General features: G+C 33.6%; 1 protein-coding gene and 1 long non-coding RNA gene across 2 annotated transcripts; one reads left to right on the top strand and one right to left on the bottom strand.

The window, feature by feature from the left end:
* Nucleotides 1-15,230: 15,230 nt before the first annotated feature.
* LOC105766698 (cytochrome P450 94C1) lies at nt 15,231-17,365 on the top strand. The gene has a single exon (XM_012586264.2). It carries the CDS (start codon nt 15,524-15,526, stop codon nt 17,024-17,026), a length of 1,503 nt encoding a protein of 500 aa, XP_012441718.1. The 5' UTR covers nt 15,231-15,523; the 3' UTR covers nt 17,027-17,365.
* Nucleotides 17,366-20,352: 2,987 nt separating this feature from the next.
* On the bottom strand, nt 20,353-20,848 carry LOC105766699 (uncharacterized). The gene is made up of 2 exons (XR_008195431.1): nt 20,704-20,848; nt 20,353-20,623 (listed from the first exon to the last, which is right to left on the bottom strand). It is a non-coding gene; the product is annotated as an uncharacterized LOC105766699 (long non-coding RNA).
* Between the last annotated feature and the right edge of the window lie 1,196 nt (nt 20,849-22,044).

Below are 22,044 nucleotides of genomic sequence, written 5' to 3'. Positions count from 1 at the left end.
GAAGTAAAAGTTTTGAGGGGAAAGTGAGAGGGAGTAAAAGTGTTAGGGGAAAGTAAAGAGGTTTGAGAGTTTGGGGTAAAAATGTAAAATATTATAGTTTGATATTTGGTTTTTTCGAATTATTCGAGTCATTCGAATTCGAAAACCAAACTCGATTTGAACTTGAAATTCGAAAAAAAATTCAGCTTGACTCGAATAATTCGAATAACTCAATTCATTTCACTCGAAATTCAATTTTTTATCTATTTTTGAGTCGAATCAAGTTTTGCTCACCCCTAACTCTACCCCACCGCTACACACCATAGTGAGAGTTCCCCAGATCTCCTTTCTCCAATCACATCGGGTTGTGGTTATATACCACCAATAATTTGCAATTTTCACTACCAATGGCTATGGACACACAGCAAACTGGCACAGTTGGAATCTGTTTTAGCTGTGGGTACACAACACACAATTAATGCAGATAAAACCTGCCAATGGTCATGGAAGCACAATATACTCGCAGATAAAGGTTGTCAGAGGGTTGTGGTTGCACAGTAAAATGGACACAATTGGAATCTTCTTTTTTTGTGGATACATAATGCGCAATTAAATGCAAATATACTACCATATACTTCCTCCGATCATAACGTCTCATCCCATACAGTGTGATACAATCAATTTAATGCATTCATACAATCATTAACAAACTCAAGAATATTTATACATCCAATTCGACAATAATTTAAGGCATATTGTTCATACAATCAAAACAATTATATAAAGTAACACATATACAATTTATATTTTATACAAATATTCATAAATACGAATAAATACCACATTAATTTAATCATTTATGGATTCTAGCACGCCATGTATAATCAAGGACCTAATTGCATAATTTAATTTTCTAAAAATAGTGTGAAACCTATTCAGGGACTAAACTGATCAAAATATAAAATTTTGGGTCAAAACTGTAAAATTTAAGAAATAGGGCACATTGCTGTGTGGAAGGATCCAGGCCGTGTGGTCTGGGCTAGGTTCGATTTTGATTCGATTTTCTCATAAAAGAACACACACTTGACTTTTGGGGTATCGTACAATGAACTTCACGTCCAAATCTGATCTGGGTCGCCTACACGGGTCAATCTTGGCTCGTTTAGACACGAATTTGATGACATTTTGCTAAATCGACACAAAAAATGGATTGAACAGGGTTGATTTTGGGTTTCGGATTCAAATATAAAATTTCTAGCAAAAGAAGATGAAGATTTATGAAAAAGAATAGTGGGAAAATAAGAGAAAGAGATGTATTTAAAGAAGGGAGAAAAGAAATTCGAAATGGGGTTGAAAAAGAAAATCAGAATTCTATTATGATTTGGAAGGGACTAAATGGCTAAGTTAAGCAAACTTTTGAGGGTTGATTTGGTAATTAAACCACTCTGTCAAAATTAATAAAAATGGAAAGAAATTGGCATGATTTGAACCTAAGACATTAAGGAAGATAGAGTGATGTTTGACCATTAGGTTGCTACCCATTTCTTGGTCATTTTCTACCAATTTATTTCTTATACTAACTTCCTAATTGCTGAAAAATAAAACGGAAAAATGCAAATAGGAGGGCTTAAAACTTGGTTCTCTAGGAGTTTTACTAAGCTCTTAACCACTAATACTAGGGTTCAATTCAAGATAATTTTATAAATTTTAACCCTATAATTTTTGGGGTGCTACATAGGGCACTCACAAAAGGATATAAAATACTCTACATAATTACCACGAATATTATTAATCATTTTCATTAATCATTAATATACTTATTTTTAAAAACATTAATCATGTCCTTGCTTACAATTACCATCCTAATTTACCGAATATTATTTAACATTCATTGGCATCAATTTAAATTTACTATCCTAAAATATTTAAATTCCATATTCTATATTTTTATTTCTCACCAGTAGATTTTTTTTTTGGTGAAAAGAGACAAATACAACTAGTTTTAAACTAAAACAAAAGGATTGTCTGTAAACAAATGCAACCCTTCTCCTCTATTAAAGGCTATTTTAGCCATTCAATCAGCTTCTTCGCTATCTTCTTTAGGGATGTACTTAATTGCCCATTTTTTACGTTCTTCATAAGGTGTTGTATGTGCCTGATTATCATCGACTTCGAAGGTGTTGACTCTAAAATTTGGATAATTTCAATAGCCTCCAAGTTGTCTATTTGAATCAACACTTCATTTCCTTGTTTTTCCTACAGCTGTGACAAACCATCCAAAATACCTCATAACTCAGCATCAAGAATTGAGCATTTCCCCAACTGTCAAAAAAGCCAATAATCTATTCCCCGTGGTAGTCTTTGAAGATCCCCCTACAGCAGCATAACCTGAATTTATTTTGATTGAACCATTAAATCTTAGTCTCAGACATCTATCAGTCAAATTTGACTTAACCCTCATCTTTTGTCTTGTAATAGGGTGTCTTATGGAAAGGGATACGTACTGTTTTTTCCAGTTGTATGAAGCTTTGATGATCTCCTCTACACTCTATGGCACTCCCTGAAAAATAAAAAGGTTCATGTTTTTCCAAATGCGCCGCATGAAAATCCTAAAGAGAGTTGGCTAAGTGATCTCCCCGAAAGTGAAGTCTGGCTATTATGCAAATTAGATAAAAAAAACACTACTGTAAATTTCAGAAAAACAACCAAGTTTGTTTTTCTGTCAGAACAATCTCCAACCAAACCTCTTTTGCTGCCCTACAATCTATGATGGCATGGATAACATCCTCTGAAACTACTCCACAGATCATATAATGGTCATCGTTCGTAATACCATGCTTCCTTCTCTCTACTTGCGTAAGTAATCGATGTTTCAAATCCAACCAAATTAATATTCGAACCCTCTAAGGCCTTTGATACTTCCACATTATATTTCAAATTTCATCTTTTGAATTCCACGAGCTTCCTTTACTCATCTTGTATGCACTTTGGATAATGAAAGAGCCTATCGAGGCTCCCATCCAAGTAACTCTATCCGCTCCAACATAAGGGTGTGAGGGAGGAATGCTAACAAACTGATTTAAAACCTCATTTGGCAGTCGGACATGGAATAGTTCTAAATTCCACAAACCTTCCTCAGTTATCATATCTTGAAGAAGATTGCCTTTGTAACACCCATAACCTGTTCCCATCCTCGGATTAGGGTTACAGAGTATTATCATACATTTCAGAACATTTAACAACAAGTAACATCGAGTTTATCAATTATTTAACAACATTCATAAATAATTCATATTGAAATCAAACATACACTTGTGGGCCTTAAATCGAGCCCACTACGCCTTAAAAATAGTTTAGAAATAATCAGGGACCAATTTGAAATAATTCAAAAAGTTTGGGGAGAAACTAAAAAATTTCAAAACAGGGGTCACATGGTCATCTGACGGAGCCCAAATCGTGTGGCTCTGGACATTGCCATGTGGCTACTCCACACGCCCAAGTGACTATTTTACACGTCCGTGTATGTACACCGTGTAACTCATTGTGCCCATGTAATATAAGGTTACACGGTCATGTACCTCTCTGTGACCATGTAACACAAGGTCACACAACTGTGTCGCCAGGCCGTGTAACTCTCTGTGCCCATGTGTACCAACCTACACATAACACGCTAGGGGCACACACCTATGTATGTTTGCCCGTGTATGACACACAGTCGTGTGACAGCCTGTGCCCCAGGCCATGTGTGCCCAAAAATGACCTAAAACTTGCCCATTCACATCCAAAAACTTAGGTACCTAAACATACTCTCACCACATGTTTACAAGACCTTGGAATGCATTTTGAAACATTCAAATCAAGTTAAACAACCAACTTATGTGCCTAACCAATATGCCATCACTGACCACATTTCAATCACATAACAAGCCACAGTTCAAGCTAAACTTTCAAGTCATAATTATATACCACAACTCATAACAAAACTTACCATTTCATGGTCAATTAGCATCAAATACTCATGCCTTAATTAGAACTAAGCATGCATGCTTCAAATGTCTACTTAACACAACAACACAAGCACATAAAAATTTAATACATATGTGTTTAAGACTATTACAAAACATTCACCAATTTTCCTATTACATGCCATATAAGCCAAAGTTTGTTTTGAAAATCTACCAAGAACCCTCGCATAGTATGATTCTTCAAGTTGATCTGATCACCTAACTATCAACAAAACGTAATCTACAAGAAAGCAAAACAATAATACAAGTAAGCTTTTATAAAGCTTAGTAAGTTCAATGGTTAAAATGATAAAGCTTACTGAATAACATAATAACTCAAATAATAAGATTACTAAACAAAGGCCCTATCAATCGCAGATCACAGCATGTGAGTAATACTCGAACAATAATTGAATCAACTTTTTTCATTTAAATAACATTTGAATATCACTAACACATTGTCGATGAATGATATATGGATATGAGTACACAGTTAACCATCTAGTAACACACAACAACTACTCAAACGAGCTAATCCAACTGATAACACACCTCAACACTAAGTGCCTAGCCCGAAGGCTAATGTCTGCCCCTGGTAACACACCAGAAAATACTATAATATAACACGATAGTCTGTAAAGAATATAGGACCTTGGTATATTCAGTGAACAAAAAATATACAGGAATCATCATCACCTCTCAAACCACTCCCGTACCATACGCAAAAATAACCCATTGGCATGTCAAGCGTACTCTATCCTACATCATTCGGCTCAAGAGATATCAACAGTAATCAGTGCTTTAACAATCTATTAGTTCAATTCTTTTTGCATGATATCAATACATTAACCAGCAATCAACAAGATAAGTTTCATAATATTTATAACGTATTAGAATTAACTGAACGAACTTACCAGACTAGATCGTAGCAATAACGAAAGTACAGAGGCTATTCCACAACTTTCTCTTTTCCTCTATTTTCAACTCATTCTTGATCTAGAATAATAATTCCATTGAATTAACCAATACCAACAGCAAAATTAACTCATTTTATGCTAATAAATCCTTTTATACATTTTTACAAAATTACCCCAACATTTTACCTTTTATGTTCAGCCAAATTGTTTAATTCTTCCATACAACCCATATTTGTTGTTATCTCACATTAAGTCCTTGTAATTTTACCACATTAACATTTTAGTCCTTAAACATTAAAATTACTAAAAGTTACTTTACAAAATAGTTCTATTTAACAATCAAGCTTAATAATCTTCTATAAAACTTCAAAAGCATACTAAACTCATCAATGGCATAATCCACAAAATTTAACAATCTTACCAATTAGTCTCTAGGTTAGCTAGATTAAGCGAATACGAGCTCAAAAACATAAAAATTACTAAAAACGGGCAAGGTTTACCTACCAAATCAAAGAATCCTAGCTTGGCCGAAAGTGTTCTCTCCCTTACTATGGTGTTTCGGGTAAATATGGTAAGTTAGAGAAGATGATACATTTTAATTTTGTTATCTTTTATTTTACTTAATTGATTTGTCAATTTACTAAATTAACCTTTAATTTCTAATGAAATTTCAACTTCAACTCACCTAAACCATCCACTATCTTAACTAATTATAATTACCATTTAATGATGGTTTATTTTCATAATTGGTACTTCAATTATTTTCAATTTTTAGCAAAACAAACTTAATTCCAATTTAACCCTAAACTAATTAGGACTTAATAAGAAAATAGCCTAATAAACTTCAAGCAATGACAACCTAAGCGGGATCATTCTCAGAAAAATAAAATTCTGCATTCATGCAAACATCATTCACACATGTCTAGTTAGGAGTATTTGATTCATTCTGATCATGCCATCCTAATCATTAGGCATAATTAGGTTCATTATACAGGTCATGTTCCCCAGAGAACAGATTAGTGGAAATTACAGGTCTTGTCTCCCTAAGCAGTAGTGGAGAAGATCAAAGACGGCAAATCTTATCTTTCCAAGATAATGGGAAGCAGATTTAAGCCACCAAGCCTCGTCTCCCTGAGCAGCAGTGGAGTAGGTTGAAGATAGAAGATCTTATCTCCCTAAGCAGTAGTGCAGCAGATCGAAGACGACAAATCTTATCTTTCCAAGATAGTAGGAAGCAGATTTAAGCCACCAAGCCTTGTCTCCCTGAACAGCAGTGGAGTAGGTTGAAGATAGCAGATCTTGTCTCCTTAAGCAGTAGTGGAGCAGATCGAAGACGACAAATCTTATCTTTCCAAGAGTAGGAAGCAGATTTAAGCCACCAAGCCTTGTCTCTCTGAGCAGCAACGGAGTAGGTTGAAGATTACAAATCCTATCTCCCTGAAGTTGCAGTGGATCGAAGCACCAATTCCTATACCTCTGAAGGTGCAGTAGGTTGGAATAGGGTTACGTGAAGAAGAAAAGTGGCAAAGTCTAGTACGACCGGGCAAATTTGGCATTTTTAAGTCTTTGCTCCTTTCCCGTTACACGAAAACGAGCAAAGAGGGGCAGCTATAATAGGCCCAACTTGCCCAGCCCAATTTTATAAATAAAAACAAATTAAGTCCATCAGTCTAGTTACAACCTAATACAAAAAGGCCAACTTCTAAATACCAAGACCCAAAATATCAAACCTGAAACAAACCCCAAACTCAATTTTCATAACCCGATTACAGTGGCCCAAAAGACCCAAGTCACCTAACCCACTAACCCAAACCCAATGGCCCACACCTAGCCTAACCGAGACTGAAACCTAGCAGCATTTGGCTTCCAGCGCCGCAACCACCAAGGTCTTCGTCCCCACGTGCCGAGCCTTTGCTTGCGTGCGCGACCTCACACGTGCACCACCGCTGCTTACTTTGCCTCCGTACACGCCACGTCCCAAGCCCTGCTCTCCGTACCTGCAAGAAAGGAGCAAACGAGCAGCAAAAGACAGACAACAAACGAAAAGAGGGGCAAAAATCGGCAGAAAAAAGAGAAAAAGAATAAGAAAAATAGAAAGAAATATAAATGTGTATTTTATTTTTATTATTTTATTTTCGAGTTATAAAACCCCAAGGATGTACCCTTTTCAAAAAAGGCACATTCAATATACAAAAAAAAAAAAGAAATCGAGAATACAAAGAAGAGGTGATTTTCTGGGTTTCTCGTTCTTTTTATTTTGTTGTTACAATTGTTTACCTTTTTCTTTGCGTTCATGAAATGTTTATTAAAGAGGAAATAGAAAATGAAAAGAAGGTGGGTGTACCTTGCGACTGGACCCTTTGCTCTCTCTCCGTCGTCATCGGAGTTTGGGGGCAAGGTTCTGGAGTCTCCGAAGGAGGCGATGAATTGTCGAGCGGCGCATGAGGGCCTAGGGTTTTCCTTTTTTCTTTTTTAACTGTTGTTTTGAAAATAAAAGGGGAGGCTGCTGATTAGGTTAATAGGACGTTAAGGTGCGACGAAAAATGGCGTCGTTCGGTGCTGAGACCCGTGCGGTGACCCGACCCAAGGGCAAGATCCGCGTACATGGGCTTTTTCGGTTTATTTGCGCAACAAGTCCCCTTCTCTTTTGTGTTGTTTCAATCTGGTTTTGTTTTTTTTTTTAAAACTTGCATCACATTTAGCTTCGATTCCATTTTAATCCTTTTTAAAGTGGTGCCATTTCCTGTGATCTGATTTGATTGAGTTTGTGCGTTTAATTTCTTTATTAGTCCCTGTGATTTTAAGTGGATTTCAATATGATCTCTTTTATTCCATTTTATTGTGTATTTACTCCCTGACTTTATGTTTCAATTTCAGATTAGCTTTATATATATGTTTATTTATTGTTAACTAAATACTTATTATTATTACAATTATTTTTTATATTACTATCATTATGATTGCCGATAATATTGTTGATACTAATCCACATGTTTATTTACTTCTTTTTCTTGTTATGTATTAACATTAAGTTTTACATTATCACATATTAATATACTATTTTTATTCATATTATAAATAACCATTTTAAATTTATTATACATTCGCCTTACAATCTATTATATGCTATCATTTTAAGATTTATTTTGTATTATAAATTGTTATATAGTCATTATCACTTAGATTAATCATTTTCATGAAAATTTGTTATATTATATATACCTTCTTTAATATTTTATTCTATAATATATTTTTCTATTTCACTCATTACATTTTTATTTGTATAAAAGTTTTTTAAAACATGCTATTATTATATGTATGTACATAATTATTTTAATTACCCTCCTCTATATTTTGTATATTTCAACTTTTACATATTATTATATATCATTATTTATGTTGAGTTTTCACTTTATGCATACTACGTGTTAAATTAATAAACATATTACTTGTTTCAAATTCATTTTTTAATATATTATTATTCAATAATTATTATTTCAAATTTATTTTAAGTTCATGTATAAATATTTCAAAAAATGTACATAGGATTTGTTAGGTGTAATTCTTCTTTTATTGTTTAGGGTATGTCTTAGAAAATTATTCCTTAATTTCTTTAATGTTTGGTTGTCAATATTGGTATTTGTATAATGTGATTAAAATTATCGTTGTTATTTTTATTTATTATTTTCATATATGTCACTTCTTGGTATGTATTTGAATTATCATTTGTCTTTTACATTACGCAACAATTGTACTGTGTTTGTTCTTCTTAAAACGTATTTTGTTACAACCATTTCATTTCATAATTTTCAAAAGGCCTGGTGATCATAAGTTCTCGAGAGAATTGTGCCCTAACTCACTGGGCTTCAATTCATCTCAATGAATTTAGATAATCAAGTGTTCACTTTATTAAAACCACAATTTTAAAATAAAGCATTTAAGATTACAAAATGTTGGATCCTAACTTACTGGATACGACATTTTGTTGTCCCGATTTCAAAATAAAGGCAATGTTTGATGTTTAGGAATTTCGAGAAATTGAACCCTAACTTATTAGATTTTGATTTCTCAATTGACTTAAATAATTGAATAACATACTTAAAATACATGATTTTCTAAAAATGGGGGACAAATTTAATTTCGAAGATTAAATTGTTGCACCCTAACTCACTGAGTGTGGCAATTTGTTTCTGCGAAATAAGTGCGTCTTATCATTCAATTTAGTTTATTCAAGTTTCCTCACCAAAGGATCGTATTCTAAAATCTTTTCAAAATTTTGACATCTAAGACATTAAACGATCAATTCGGTACCAATTTTGGGCGTTACGAGGGTGTTAACCCTTCCTCGTGCGTAACCGGCTCCCAAACCTGTTTTCTCAAAATTCGCAGACCTAAAATTATTTTTAAGGTAATCCGACCACACATCAATAAAAGATCAGTGGCGACTCTCGTTTCCTTTTTCAAAATTGATATCCATTTTCATTTTTAAAAGTCGATTCCCATTTTCAAACTTATAAAAAAAATGGTTTCTACAGATATAATCTGGGAACTCAGGAACAAAATTGTTAGAGATATTTTTAAAAGTACTTCTTACAGAATCATCTCTAATCTTTGCATATTTCCAATAAGCCTGTTGTTGGTTATGTATAAATTTCATCATATCCATCATAACTAAAAATTTTGATTTCTTCATAGTATTTGAAGAAGTGGGCATAGGAATAGTCAACTCAAGATCAACGCTTGGTTCAACTAGCTCATCAACATTCGGCTCCTTTCTTGGTTTAGAGACTTTTGGTTCCTTTATTGGTTCTAGATTGTTCGATTCTTCCTCAGATTCTACTTCTTTTATCTCAGTAACTGAGTTAGCCTCAGTTTTAGATTTGTTCGATGACTCATCAATTTCTGGTTCTATTGGTTCACTCAGTTTCGTTGGGTTTAGTTCTTGGACATTCTCCACTAACGTTTCAAAACCATGGGCTGTGATGCAAACTTGAACATATAGGCCCTTTAGGTTTACTTTTGTTTTAACATGCACCTTTAAGCGAAGTGAAGTTACCAATGATGGAAAGTAACCACTTCCAGTTTTCTTTCTAGCACAATCATAGATTTCTTTGAGAATGATCTTCCCCTAACATTGAGAGACCTTTCTGCCATAATTGCATACAAAAAAAGTATTTGTTCCATCGAGATGGTCGAACTATGTGAGGTAGGCATGAAACTATATCGAACAAAGTAGAACCATACCTTAGCCAACGGTTTTAGATATTCCCTTCGACAAGAATGACTACTATACTTTCTTATAATCAATTGGGATCCCAAACTTGTCACAACATTAAGCACTTGTTGAAGAAAATATCAATTTATATTTGTCATCATGTTAAAGTACTCATGTTCTTTAGCATTAGGTAAGTGAAACAAATCATTAATGGACTTAGAAGTTAGGGGTACATTCTTCTTGCGAATAAGAACTTCAGTAGCATTTGGTTTAGTCAAATTGGCATAGAACTCTCGAACTAACTCCTCTTCAGGCAATGATCGTGCATCACAAAAATAATTCCAATTGAGGGTATCAATCGTCTTTCGAATCAGTAAAGGCATAACCATCTTATCATTACTCTCCAAGTTGAAACCTTTTTCTATCATCATAGGTTGATTTTTGAAGATAGAATCAGACCGTTCTTTCACTTCCTCATCTTGAATCACAATGGGATTTTCAGTAGAGGTCTTGGAAGATCTAGTTCTTTTGCGATACATGGTGATTTTTCCCAAAAAATAAGCAAAATTTTGACAAAAGAAAGGAAAAAGAAGTCGGCAATGGATGAGACAAAGAGTTTCCGGCGGCGATAGACTTGCGGTAGCAACATATTTGCAGTAGCGCAGGCTTGTAATAGTGATAGGATCCAGCGATGATAGGAATGCGGTGGCAATATGTTGCTCCGGCAAAAGGCTTGCAGCGGTAGTAAGCTAGAGTTTTGCAATAAAGGAAGAAATTTGGGGAGATTCTTTTGGATTTAGGCTGACAACTAAGTGGAAAAAGAATGAGTGGCTAGGCTTTAAGCTAATTGCTTGAAGGGTTGTGAAAAATATGGTGGTAGAGAGGGGTTTATATAGTACTGAATTAGGGCAAACTTGTAGCAAAACTTTAGCTACTTAAGTGACTTGAGTGGCAAGTATAGATGGAGGGAAAAGTGGTGGCAATATTAGGGTTTTGGGGAACCCTTATGGATGACACTGATGGGGTAAATTTCTCCTCTTTGTTATTTCAGGCATTGAGTCCAAACTGTATTTACAAACTAGATTGCTTAAAATAAAATAAATTGATTAGTACTTGGGCCAAGTTACCCCCTTATTAAACATAAAAAATAAAATTAACATTAAAAATGGAAATTAAAGTGAAAAATAAAAATTTTAAAATTAATTAGAAAACTTTTTCTCAAAAGATTACATTAAATTAATTCTCAAAAAAGGTTGGAGGGATCACAACAGTCCCGCTTAAGTTCCAATCTCCTTAGACGAAATTAATTAAATGTACTAATTTAAGAAAAATAATTTCTAATTATTTATTAAAAATTAAGATCATAAAAATTAAGAATCTATTAATTTGAACGAGGTTTTAATTCGCTCAACTTCACAATCCTAATAATGCTTGAGACATTGACCATTAACTTTAAACATACCTCCATAGTTGTCGTATAATTCTACAACTCCATAAGGATAAACTTTGTAGATGGTATAAGGTCCTTTCCATCGAGATTTAAGCTTTTCAGGGAATAATCTTAGCCTTGAATTAAACAACAACACTTTTTGACCTTCTCTGAATTCACGAGGTTGTATACGACTGTCATGCCATCTCTTAAATGTTTCTTTACACATCTTGGCATTTTCGTATGAAAATAACCTCAGCTCTTCCAACTCATTAAGTTGTTTCCAAGCCCAGAGAGCTTTATTCTCCGATTCGATAATTATATTAATCAACTCAATTCATTTTCATCATGCTTAACAATGTTCGAAAAACATTCCATTGCAAATAGATCTTTCATGAGTTTGAAAACTAATCTAAGTCCTCTCGGATCTTTTACTTAGTGAAATATGCATTTTACTGATCATATTAAACTAAGGATTTCTTAGTATTTATATGAGGTCACAGGGACATTTACGTTTGCAACAGTTCAATCACATAAACCTAAAAACTATGCAAGATAATAGAGCTAACTAAAAATGTTATGAACCTCTAATTTAGTTGGGTTTAATGGTCTAAATTGAACATTGCACTTTTCAATTATGTGTCTACTAGCCATCATCTAGTTAGGATCGCTCAGCTAATCTGAATGCACTCAATCACGTATGAATGAAATACATCTTGATTTTAATTGAAAATATGATTGACTGAGGCACAAACATGTTAAACATGAATCAATAAATATTATTAAATTAACATAATCATCCTAGAAAATAGGATTTAAAATATCATCGTTGATGTCAAAAACAATAAACACATAACAAACATAAGTAAATTAAAGAACAAGAGGAAAGAGTAAACTCTAATTCAATTCAGCAGCCTTTCAGATCTTTCTAACTGACGTGTTCCTCTGTTCTGCTCGTTTCTCTTTTGCTAAGGTTTCTTAATGTGGCCGGCCAAGGTAGTATCTTGACAAAGCTTATGTTGGCTAAAGAATGGAAAGGGAGAGGGAACGACTATGTAAGGGAAAAGAAAAGGGAAATGAAATGAGAGAAAAGAATATAGAATAAGAGATGTGTTATGAATGAAGGGATTAAGGGATGATTTGAGAAGTGGAAAGGTATGTGGTATTTATAGGTGAAGGCAAGCTTAGAGTTTGCTAAAAATAGAATTCAAAATCCCTCTCTTTTCTCTCATACATGGCTGGCAACAAATTGTGGAAAAGGGGATGACTTGGTTGCTTGTTTATGAATTCAAAACAATGCTATTAATAGCCATAAGGTGGACGATTTCAAAGGGTAGACTTGTGTGTTGATTTCTAACATATTTTCAACTGTAGAGACCTTCAACAAAATATTCCAAAGCTTATTTTTGGGCAGCCATCTACTTGTGCTGAAATTGGGATTTCATTCCTCTTTGTTGGACGATTTCTCAGTCTAATAATTAATCAAACATGTTTATCTTTTATCACATCTTTTACTAGGTCAAATTAACATCCTTATGACCCAGTTTTGCATGGTCTTGCCATCCAAATGAAGTGGATGTGCGCATGTCCATGCATCATTTATGTTAATCACATCTTCCATGGTCCTCCTGCATAGGGAAAATTCACATATTAATATTTAACATGAAAATAATATAAATTATGTATAAAAATAATGTAATTAAGCATAATTTCACATTCATTATGAATTCATGTCCAATATTAATAATTAAGTAAAATTCACTTATTTTAATAACAATTTCTCAAAATTAACATATTTATTAAGTCAAAAGGTGGTAAAAATATATAGAAAATCCTATATAATTTCGAGTTTACACCCACTAGTTTTCCTGGTAATGTTTTTAATGAGGCAGTATGTTGTGCTTATTATAAACGCTAAGAAATTTTTTTTCCCTCAGGGTTTTTATCTTAGTAAGGTTTTAAATGAAACACATTATCTACCAACGAACATTCACGGGGAAGTGTTATAAATATTTTATTATAAAGTGGATGCTCATCAATATCAAGATAAGTTTGATATACATTAAGACATTAATGTTTATTAGAAGTAGAATATTTTACCATGTATATTTCTTATGTCTATAAATATACAATTTAAAAAGCTCCAAAAATATCCCTATTAAACAATAAAATGCGTTTTTTTCTCTCATATTTTTCTTTATTTTTTTATTCTTTACTCTTTTATTTCTCTTTATTCCATAACATATATGAAATTATATAAAAGTAACAAATCATTATAACAATTATTACATATATGATTTAAACTATTATTTTGTTTTTTTTAACCTTAAACTACTATTTTGCTACTACTACTTACAAAATGCCTTCCTAATTGTATTTATAAACTTTTCTTTTAACATTTATTATAAACTTTTCAATCATTCAATTAACCCCTGAATTGCACAAATATGCAAATTAGTAGTCATATATCTCAAGGAAAATAACTATTTATTATTTAATGAGTGGGTTGACTGCTTAACTATCCAAAACTCTAAAGTTATATTTGTTGTTCGAACGCTTCTTTGGACTATCCGTTGGAACACCTTGTTTCATGTCTTGTTCGAACGTTTATTTGGACAACAGTTTGGGCACCTGTGCTGTACAACTCAAGTGTGTTCATGGTTGACAATTTTTTACTTTAATCTTCCTGATGTATTTCACAATCAGCAAACGACCCTCAAGCCATGTTTTGATCTATCTTTTATTTTGCTAATCGAATTTGGGAGGGGAGGTGGAGGAGGAAGGATCATAAATCCCATTTCAAAGCTTTATCCTTATCTATTTGTTTCTTTTACTTGGGGACCGAGCTACCTGTTTTACTTGGAATTGAAGACTATTTGAAAGTAAAAAATGTAAGGTTTTATCTTAAATAATACTTCAATTCAAATGGTTATTTTCTCTAATAAGAGTTACTTGGGAAGACTGTCATATTTTGCTTACAAATAGGCAACACATTTGCTTGTGTCGATGCATCTTTAGTTAAGTGATTTTTGCTCCATTTACTTGTGTAATTGCCGGTAGTTTGTGTTTTATCTTGCACTCTTTTTATAGGCCCTATTGGAGAAAATCTATTGTAGGTAGGGTTATTTGGGTTAGTGATTGTAACAAGTCAAGAATATCTATTGGAGTTACAATTTTCGTGTGTAATAATAGATTGAGTTTTAGCCAGTAGGTTTCCAATCGATTATTGAGAAAAGAACTCACTAAATAAAATTCCGCAAAGTAGACTGTTTTCTGGAATGTGTTAACAAAATTTGGACATCTATCTCTCTCCTTGCCTCATTCTCTCATTGCTTCCTTCAATTGTCTTGTACCAAGCTTGGTGTGAACATCAATTAAAGATATCGAATTATCAGAGTGCAAATTAAGTTATTTCAGAATTCGCATTTCTTTTTTAAAAAAATAGTAGGCGTGATCTATTTAAAGGAATTAATGCCTAAATGGGTTAAACCATTTTGTACGTTTCTTTTGGCCGCGTAATCGTATTCTCTCAATTTTCAATTACTTCTATAAATTTATTAAGTAAAGATAAACTACAGTAGCAAGTTTCAGAAAAGGAAAACTATAGTAACAAAGATACCATTACTAAATATTCTCTGGAATCTGGTATTTCTTTATAAATTATTTCTGATTTTTTATTAATCAATAGTTTAATATTACAATAAGAATAAAAGCACGTGGGTTGATTGTTTACAAATTACACTACTGCAAGTCACAGATGCCACTGCCTACTGACATTGTTCTTTAGGCCACAAGGGCTTTTTCATTATTTTTTTCCCATTTAATTTCATATTTTTAAGAATATATATTGTTATTTCTTGCCTTCGTACATTGAGAAGACAATCTGTTTGACATAAAATTTTCAGAATCTCAATACCGCTCCGCCCTTGTCTCCTTGTCCCTTCTCCCCTAATTTCTTCTTTTGTATTCATCATCTCCCATGGATCTTCAACCTTTCTTTCAACTTCTCCATGCTTCTTTTTGCTTCTTTCTCGTCACTTTCACGCTCTTGATTTCACTTTTTTGTCTCCTGTTTTGTGTTGTTAGACCAAAGCTGTGGTGCAACTGTGAGATATGCGCTGCTTATCTCACTATGAGTTGGTCCAAACAATTCGACAATCTCTGTGATTGGTACACTCACTTGCTCAAATATTCGCCAGGCAAAACCATCCACATCCATGTCCTTGGCAACACCATAACAGCCAATCCCGCCAACGTCGAATACATACTCAAAACCAGGTTCGACAATTTCCCAAAAGGGAAACCTTTCTCCATGATCTTGGGTGACTTCCTCGGCCGTGGCATATTCAACGTAGACGGTGATTCCTGGAGGTTTCAAAAGAAGATGGCAAGCTTGGAGCTGGGCAAGCTCTCGATACGATGCTACGCATTCGATGTTATCAACTTGGAGATCAAAGACAGGCTTATACCGCTGTTATCATCCATTGCAACCGGGAAAGAACGCCCTGTCTTGGATTTACAGGACGTGTTTCGAAGGTTTTCGTTCGACAGTATCTGCCGCTTCTCCTTCGGGGTCGACCCTAGATGCCTACAGTTTTCCCTGCCCATGTCTGAATTCACTACGGCCTTTGATTTAGCCTCAAAGTTGTCAGCCGAGAGAGCCATGACTGCTTCCCCGCTGGTATGGAAGATGAAAAGGATGTTGAATTTAGGCAGCGAAAAGGAATTAAAAAAGGCTATCAAGGTTGTGGATATTTTAGCCAAAGAAGTCATAAGGCAGAGGCGGAAGATGGGGTTTTCAACCAGCAACGATCTTCTCTCCCGTTTCATATCTACCACAAACGACGAAACATACTTGAGAGACATTGTTATAAGCTTTTTATTGGCAGGCCGTGACACGGTTGCATCAGGTTTAACAAGCTTGTTTTGGCTACTCGCAAAGCATCCAAACGTGGTTTCAACGATTAGACAAGAGGCAAATCGAGTGATTGGAGAAAACCAGGAGCTTACAAGCTTGGAACAAATGGAAGACCTCCATTATCTACAAGCAACAGTGTATGAGAGCATGAGACTGTACCCTCCAATTCAATTCGATTCCAAGTTCTGCCAAGCCGACGACGTATTACCGGATGGGTCGTTGTTAAAGAGAGGAACCAGGGTTACGTACCATCCTTACGCCATGGGACGGATGGAAGAGATATGGGGTGAAGACTGCTTGGAATTCAAGCCCGAAAGGTGGGTGAAAGAGGGCGGGGTGTTCGCACCCGAGAACCCATTTAAGTACCCAGTGTTCCAGGGCGGATTCAGGGTTTGTTTGGGGAAAGAGATGGCTCTAGTGGAGCTCAAAACCGTGGCGCTCTCACTCCTCCGAACCTTCCAAATCGAATTAGCGACAGCACAACATCGGACACCACGATTCTCACCTGGCCTCACCGCAACTTTTAGTGGTGGACTCCCCGTCATGGTACTAGAAAGACAGTAACAGAAATAAATGATCCCAAAAAAGAAAGAAAGCAGTAATAGTAGCAGTAATAATTGGTGATGATATGTGACCCAGATGAGTGGATAATACTACGGGATCCGCAAAGAGATCCATCGTTAGGGGAGGGGGACTCGATGATAAAAGAGTGACGTATGATATGATTTAATGGCCCAATGTGTGGTTACTGGTTAAAGATAAAAGCTGCGATCCCTGTTTATCAGTATTATTCCAACTCTTTATAATATGAATTTGATGATGCGACATTACATGTTTATTCCTGTACAATTTTATGGCCGTCTCTTTTTTATAAATATACTGTTAAACAGATGGATTTTTTTATCCAATTCCATATTACTTCTGTTTTTTTCTTTAACCAAGAATTGAATGTAGCTTGGATTGATAAAAGATTTGGATTTTTTCATCCACCTCACTTAATTCATTCACTTCTTTAACTTTCATCAAAATCATAAAGGAAAAATTAATATTTTTTTGTCACATTGGTTAAATTTGTAATTAGGCTTAACAATTGAACTAATAGAATTATCTAACATGAGGAAAAAAGTAGTTTAGGTACCAGTTCGGTTAAAAATATATTTAGATATCAAAATAAGAAAAAAGGTATAGTTTATGTATCAATTTATAAGTTAACCTTTTTTTAAAAGTTAGACTTAATAATTTGATTAACAAAAATATCAATTTGAAGAAAGAAGTAGTTTAGATATCACTTATAATCAAATAAAATTTTATATATCAAAATCAAAAAATATAATATAGGCACCAATTTGTAAATTAAGATAAAAAATTTATAAAACATGTTTAATTTACTGAAAAGATATAATTGCAGCTCATGACTACAAATCATGTTTTAACTGCTATAATTTTTGGCAGGATGTTTGGTCCTAATCACTTCATTCCAAATTTGTTAGCATTTACAACTCTCTATATTTGTGTTAAAAACTATTTTATTTTTGGATCTTAATGGCATTCGCTATCATAAAAATCTAAAAATATAAAAAAATGAAATATATATTTTAAAGTACACAAATAAACTTTCAAGTGTTTACATCAATTGTCCCATTATCAATTTTTAACTTAAGTTTCAACCAATATTATTAAATTACCACGCCATCAACCATGTTAGTTGTCACTAGTAGCGAAACCAAATGTGAGAAATTACTTTATAAGAAAATATAAGTAGTAAATTGAGTTATTGAAAAATGACCCACTAAAATCTAAAAATCTTCAATCATTTTGTTTTCTTTCAACTTTCATAATGTTTCTCTCAAAATTTTCTTATTCTCTCACAGTTTCTCCTTAATTATTTACAAGATAGACTATCAATCTTTTAATTTTTAAGTAGGTTTCCCTAATTTGGTAATAATTCTTATTTCTTTTCAAGTTTTATTGATTAATCTTTAAAAATTTTAGATTATGACTTTACTCATTATAAATTAGGATTTTTATGCAAGATTAAGTTTTTACCAATGTCGTTTGAACCGGTCGGGGTAGCAGTCCGAACAGTGACTTTATACCAGTATGGACCGGCTGAATCAGTTTTTTTTTTTAAAATTAATAAATTTTTAATCAAACTGGTTAGATTTATTGGACCGACGAATCGGTGGTCTAACTAGTTCGATCACCGGTCCAATTTTTTTAAAAAATGGGTTTTATTTATGGAATGATTTTGGGATATTGATTTTTTCATGAGATTACTATTATTTTGATTGAATTTTATTTTGAGAGAACATTAATAGAAATCCTTAAAGATATTGGGGTTGATTGTCGCTATAATCTTATATTCCTTAAGTATAGGTTAAAACTTAGCATTTTGTTTAAAATTTACTGTTGTTGGTGTGATTTTGTGCATATTGTATTTGTGTTTATCTTGTGTTTTACTTATTGCATTCTCGATTATACTAAAAAGTACTTAAGTAGCTTTTATTGTTGTGAATGGAATTATATTTTATATTATAACTATTAGCGAGAATTACAAAATGAGAATTTTGATAAAAATAGTATGCATAAAAATAATTTTATTTATCCTATTGATTAAAAGATTTAGCTTGTATAACTTACTATTACTCTAATACTAATAATATGGTTAGTTTTATGAAAAAAATTAATTACTATTAAATGATTTTATAATACTTTTATATTTAATCAAATTATACATTAATTTATATAATTTTTTAAACATTTTAATTTTTCGAAGTTTGATCCAACAATTAAAATATTCTTACATCATTTAAACACTACACCAAAACAGGTATTTAGCGGCGTTTTTTAGGCCTTTAGCGGCGCTTTTTAACGCCACTAAATGTATTTGCGGCGCTTCCACAAGCGCCGCAAAAAAGGCCGCTAACGAAAACGTCGCAAACGTTTGCAGCGTTTTAGCGGCGTTTTTTTCTAAGCGCCTCTAAAGAACATGTTCTTTAGCGGCGTTTTTTTCTAAGCCGCTAAAGAACATGTTCTTTAGCAGCATTTTTTTACAAAAATGCCACTATTTTGGGGATTTTTTATATTAAATTTTTCATTTTTTCAGCCCTCCTGTAGCAACAAATCAAAAGCAACCAGATCTAAACCAGCCAAAAGCAATAAATTTATATAATATTTCAAATTAAACGAATAAAATAATATTAATATCAATAAATAAAAGTGAATTCATATTATTTTTGCAAAAATGTTAAATGTTAAAATGATAAAAATATTTATGCCATACACTATGACGGCGAAAGTTGCAACTGAAACATCTTCATCATAATCTGAAGCTGCTGCTGGAGTTCGTCGTACTTTTTGCTATGCTCTGCTTCTCTCGCTGCAGCCTCCGCTTCCTCATTGCATTCTTTGCTTCCTCATTACGCCTCTTCTTTAAGTTGTAGCTAGAGTTCTTCATATTTCCTTTGAACCTCAACTGTGGTCTCTTGCATCTAAGCCATCTAGTCTTTTAACCTCTGAACTTTAGCTTGGGCCTAACTCCCCGAAGCCATGTATTGGTGCGAGCTGGATCCAAAATATTGGGTTAGGCTAACAAAAGATCCTTGAAATCGAACCCGACCATACCTTTCAGGACCCAAAACTTCAGTAATAATCCGGTTATCAATGTCTTCAAGATGAACAGAACTATCACTAGAAGAAATCGCTTCGTACTCCGCCTTTTTATCCTTTAGTTTTTCCTAATAATTAAATCACATAGTTAGGAACGCAATATTATATATTAAAAAACATATGCAACATAACAATAGTCACATTACAAGCAATGAATTAAACCATTAGAAAATAAACACTATAAATAACTAAAACAAGTCAAATCGTATTAAGTAAACGTACCATTATTTCAACAGCTTCAGGAGTCATGGGAGATCCATCTTTCTTCCTATGTGTAATTTCAAAAAGTTGAAGGCGTCCAACTTTTTGACCGGACGACAGTTCCTACAATATAGTAGTAAAAATATTATTTAATAGAAAGTTATACATATTTGACAATATTAAAAAAATTAAAAATACCTCCGCCTCAGCTACACATACAAAACTTCTTGACCCGGCTGTGTGGGTGAATTTTTGTTTCTGCCTGCTGCTTTTTCCAACTTGTTCACGATCCTACGTTATGCAATTTTTAGTACGTAAATAGAAAATACTGTAAACCAAAATAATTACAATACTTTGGAAGTACGTCATACCTCGCCTTTCTTCGAATGCCAAAATCTAACCGCATCTTCCCATTGGTACCTCAACATACCCGGCGGGACATTTTGCAATTTCTCATCGAGGGTTGTTTTTGTCTTATAATAATTTTTCTTCAAAGTACTTTTATTGTCTCTCCATCTTTTCCCAATGCCTTCTTTACATAAGCATCCGAGACCTCTAAAGCAAACCTCGCCTACAAAAAACAAAAAACACAAGTTAATAAAGTAAATATAAATGAAACTACTTCCCAAGCGTTACAGATGACATTAACATTTTATGTTACCTTAATATTATCGAGGGCTTGGTTTTTGTTGCTATCGGGCATTTGATACCATGACTCATAGTTGATAGGCAACATATTCGGATTTCGTGCTAAAATGCCCATGTATCCTGCTAAAAGTCGAGCTTCTGATCCAATAGGCTGACCAAAACTGTTTCGTCCAACTTTGACACGCTCGACTGGATCTAACTCGTATAACTCTCTAAGTAGCATACGTCCTCGACCTCTGCGCGTCCCACCATTTTCAGCTACAAATGGTATATTATAATATAAGAATTTGAAAAATAAATCAACTATAAGTCAACATGCATGTAAATTAAATGTAAAATTACTTTGAACTTCTATTGGATCCTCAACTGTAATCGGAACATTCGAAGATCCAATTCTTTGTCTCGTTGTTCAAGACTATTTGTTTCATCGAGTTTGGATCATTTTGAACAATGCTTCCCCTTAGAATTTTTCTTCTAGGCATTTTATCTGCAATACACATAAAATAGTTCACAACTTAATAACTAATTACAACAATAACAGCACATATAAAACAGTTGAAATATATAATAAGACCAAGATTTAAATTATGATATTACATATAATTAAACAATCGTAAAATCTTACCACATCATTATTCGTAAATATCATCGGTATCCTGACGAACCCATTGAAATTGTGCACTAGTACTAGGGATATTATCGTTTAAGTTTTGTTCTGGAAAGGGCAAAGTTTCTGATCTGTCGTCGATGTTATCTCTACTTCCACTGCCCATGTCAAACAAGTCTCTAGGGATGTTACGAGTACAACATACCAACCCTCATCGATTGGATCTTTTGAGTAAAAACTTGTTTGACTTGAGATGAGAATACATACTACTCATCTATCGCTTGTTGTCTGTGTGAATCAATCGGTCAAAGTTCACCATTGTAAAACCAAATTGATCTTGCTTAGTTCCACGAGCTGTATTAACATCGGCCCAATCACCTCGAAATAAGACAACTTTCCATTTGCCGTAGTAATCCAACTCAATTATGTCAGTAAGATGTCTGAAATATTCCACATT

The sequence above is a fragment of the Gossypium raimondii genome, chromosome 4 (assembly GCF_025698545.1).
Source record: "Gossypium raimondii isolate GPD5lz chromosome 4, ASM2569854v1, whole genome shotgun sequence".
Taxonomy (NCBI): Eukaryota; Viridiplantae; Streptophyta; class Magnoliopsida; order Malvales; family Malvaceae; genus Gossypium; species Gossypium raimondii.
This window is presented reverse-complemented; position numbering and strand designations above follow the sequence as displayed.

What these genes read in the sequence shown, in the direction of transcription:
- LOC105766698 (XM_012586264.2), top strand. Translation starts at nt 15,524, where the DNA reads ATGGATCTTCAACCTTTCTTTCAACTTCTCCATGCTTCTTTTTGCTTC.